Below are 3,618 nucleotides of genomic sequence, written 5' to 3'. Positions count from 1 at the left end.
ACACCAGCTACCGTGTTAGCACGAACCGGGCCTCTGTCTTATAAAATTCATACGAACGAAAACATGATATGGAGACGACATCAGGACCAAATTATCGAACGCATGGATAACTCTAATCAAGACGAGTTAATCCCGCAACCTGCCTCACCGACACAACCACATTCTCCCCTTTCTTTACCCATAACTCGTACACCTTCGGAACAATCTAGAACACCAACTGCTCAAACACCACTCATCACACCAAACAATGGTACTACGTCTTCGCAACAACGTTATCGGTCATCTCCGACCCCAGAGCGACCTCATGAAGACCCAGTAACTCAACCGAACGAATCAACGCCTGTGATACGACGATCCAAACGGCATATTAAGCCTCCTAAGCGCCTTAATCTTTAATGTGATAACGAACTTGGACATATAGTGAATTTAAAGCTTAAGTTCCTATTTAATAATTCAAACTTGTTAGTGATATTTTAAAATTGTTCCTATATTTGTAAACAAATACTTTCAATAAGTCATAACTTCAAATGTAAATTGGGAGGAGTGTTATGTTTGTAAAACCTAAGTTCAGATGGCGCCAGCCTCTTCATTGAAATGGTATTTTAATCTAGCGCTATTGCTTTCTCTCTTAAGAAGAACGCAGTAGACACGCGCCTGAAGCGAGGGTGAAATAACGTAACGCTCGTCGACATAAAAGAACCCTTAGTACTATTACTACGTAATAACAATAAAACTATTTAATGTATCACAATTAGCCTCAGTATTTATTATTTAAGTCTACGACTAGTCAGGCTCAGAATAGTACTCTTAGTTATATTCCCCTACCTCGGAAATAAGGGAGGTATAGATATAACAAGTTTAATCGGCGGTAAACCTCTTCAGGTACCAAAATCATCTTTCTAGCCATTTTTAATTGCTCTACTTATAGCTGCACCAGCAGCACTGCTAACAAGTGATAAAAGGGGTGCTAACAAGAGAGGTAAAAAACCACCTTTTTGAATAAGGATCTTTTTTCGTTTTGCTACGGTGCTTTGTTTAGATAACTTCCGTAACATTAGACAGTGCTTCTTCAATCGTTTCTTCTGGTCATCTGATAACTTCACGTTACCGCGTAGGACATTTATACAACATTCCACTATGGCCTTGATAGAGTCATTACTAGCGTGTTTGATAGCGTATTTTCTCTGACACGCATTACAAGTAGTCAGATACTTTAAGAAATGTTGATGCGTATGCACTCTTTTCATTTTGGAATATAGACTGCGGCTTCTTCGCCCGGTATGAGTCCCGTCCGTAGTCTATGATCATCTGACGTCGTTGGCTTTAAATCAACCCATAAATACCCAAAATCTCTAGCAATTGCCTGATGGAACGCGTCGATAACGTATTTACTATTGGTGGGACAAATCTGTTTGGCTAAATGAAATATAGCCGATTTATCTCGAGGAGATTTGAATATTATCAAGTAGTGGGCGTTTAAATTTAATGTTCTAATTTCCTTCCCGGGGTAATATAAATTTTGCATCAAAATAAAAACAGAGGTGTTTTTATGGTGCGATCCCCGTATGAACAAATTAGTTACATCCTTGTTATTAGATATTTCACAAAGTAAATCATCAAGTATAACAAAATTCTTGATATTGGGGTCTAATATATTCACATTTAATATACCTTCGTGAAATTCTACAGAAGGCGTGTGATCTAATACCGAATTAAATCATTTCGGTTGATATTCAGTGTAACACCATATTATCCTATCTGGAGGGGGTGATATACATATATCTTTATACTTTATAAGGTTAGCTACAAAGTATGATTTTTCCGATTGTGTCGCCCCGGCTATGAGACCATTAAATGGGTGTTGTAAGCTGAAGTCCATTTTAAGGAATGAATCATTTTTTAAGAATCAAGTTGTTTTTTATTCACAAATATTCTTTGGCATTACATACGATTTGACCAATCATAGACTTACAAAATTCGTCACTTAGAAAAGTGCTCAAAGTAAATATCTTATAAATTTCAACATAATCAAGATTACTTATCGCGGTGTCAAAGTTCATTGAAACACGCATTTCCCACCCATTCAAACAATCGTGTTGAGTTTGAGAGGGGTGATCAATACTACATCCGTAACAACATTTACGGATGTTTGATTTCAATTGTTCTACAATACAATTTTTTAATAACACACGTACTCGACTCGCCTCGTTAAGAAATGTGACTACGTCTTTATACGTATCCATCAACGTCTTGGCAAGGTAGTGTCCAACGGCGAATCCCTTCTTTGTTGGGAAGAACTTGCCGTACATAGCACCTGTTTCAGGGTATAGTTCCCTGATGTCTATAATCTTACGGTCTCGATATGTTCGCAACTCCACACGCTTCGTTTCAGAACCGGTAAAGAACCATGATGTCTCCGGGGCGTCGTCGGTTTCGAAGAACTTGAATATTTCATCCTTCCTAGCGTATAGCTCGTGGAAATCGGACTGGTGAAGTATGAGTCCCGTAGAACTGTCTTTGAACCCTAGTCGTACGTCTAACTTCGGGGTAACCTCAATTACTTTCTCATCTGATAGGGGAAATAGCACTACGGCAGACATTCTGTCAAATAGAAAAAAAATCTAAGTTTTATATACAAACTATAGCTTTAAAAATAACAAGTCCACAAAAACTATACTTACATTGTACTTGGTGGATGGTCCTTCCTTCCTCGTCGGACTTTAGAGAGATTGTGATGGTTGTTTAACTCAGGGTCCTGGCTATTTATACTATTTAATAAGATCATCATCCTAGCTTTGACTGTACATTATTGGTGTTTACGCCGTGGGTTTTTTCGGGAAGATTATTCTCGAACAATCTACAACTTTGACTGTACATTTTACGTCATGGCCTTAAACAACGTTAACTTGGGTTTTACGGGGAATTTTAATTTTTCTAGAATGATCTAGAATGATCTAGAATGATCTAGAATAGTCGGTAGAGCTGGGTTTTTACGGGGATTCTTTATTTCACCCCCCCAACGTCATCTGGAGTTTCATACCCCCTTAACCATTTGATTAATACGGGCGAAATTAATGGTTCAAATTTTAATCTAATTAACATATTAAAATACTGTTTATTTCTTAAATCAAAATTCACCCTATCTTCATACTCCAATGTATGTACTTCTACATCCGAGAATCGAACACGCTTCATTGACCTGTCAAAAACACCCCTTGCAGGTGCGGGGATGAGAGGGGTGAGTCAATCAAAAAAACGCCCACTTGTAGGTCTGATAGAGGGGTGAGTCAATCAAAAAGGCATACGTTTTCTCACCCGCCATCTTGCAATCCTCAATCCTCATATCCTCAATCCTCATATCCTCAATCCTCAATCCTCCCTGCCTTCCACTGTACCTGCACTGGGAACGGCATATTTCCCCTACTTTTGTACTCGATTCGAGGATTTATTGGTTATTACATTGGCTTCACCCATAGCCCAATAGATTACGCGCAACGCGACGCAAGCGAGTTTCAGTGGAATAAAATTTGCCGAGAAGCTAAATAAATAAAATTATACGTGGTGTACGTTGTTCCGAGGTAGTTTATTTTGGCAATTAAAACTAAGTTTAAATACTTT

The 3,618-nt window shown here is 38.4% G+C and overlaps 1 protein-coding gene across 1 annotated transcript; it reads right to left on the bottom strand.

Annotated features, from left to right (window-relative positions):
* Window positions 1–1,243: 1,243 nt before the first annotated feature.
* On the bottom strand, window positions 1,244–2,907 carry LOC149649027 (uncharacterized). Its single transcript, XM_089849377.1, has 3 exons — window positions 2,682–2,907; window positions 2,196–2,601; window positions 1,244–1,363 (listed from the first exon to the last, which is right to left on the bottom strand). Exons 1-3 carry the CDS (start codon window positions 2,786–2,788, stop codon window positions 1,244–1,246), a joined length of 633 nt encoding a protein of 210 aa, XP_089705503.1. The 5' UTR covers window positions 2,789–2,907.
* Between the last annotated feature and the right edge of the window lie 711 nt (window positions 2,908–3,618).

The sequence above is a fragment of the Phalangium opilio genome, unplaced genomic scaffold, assembly GCF_054372755.1.
Source record: "Phalangium opilio isolate 3A_F unplaced genomic scaffold, DU_Popi_V2 ptg000088l_1, whole genome shotgun sequence".
NCBI classification, from domain to species: Eukaryota; Metazoa; Arthropoda; class Arachnida; order Opiliones; family Phalangiidae; genus Phalangium; species Phalangium opilio.
This window is presented reverse-complemented; position numbering and strand designations above follow the sequence as displayed.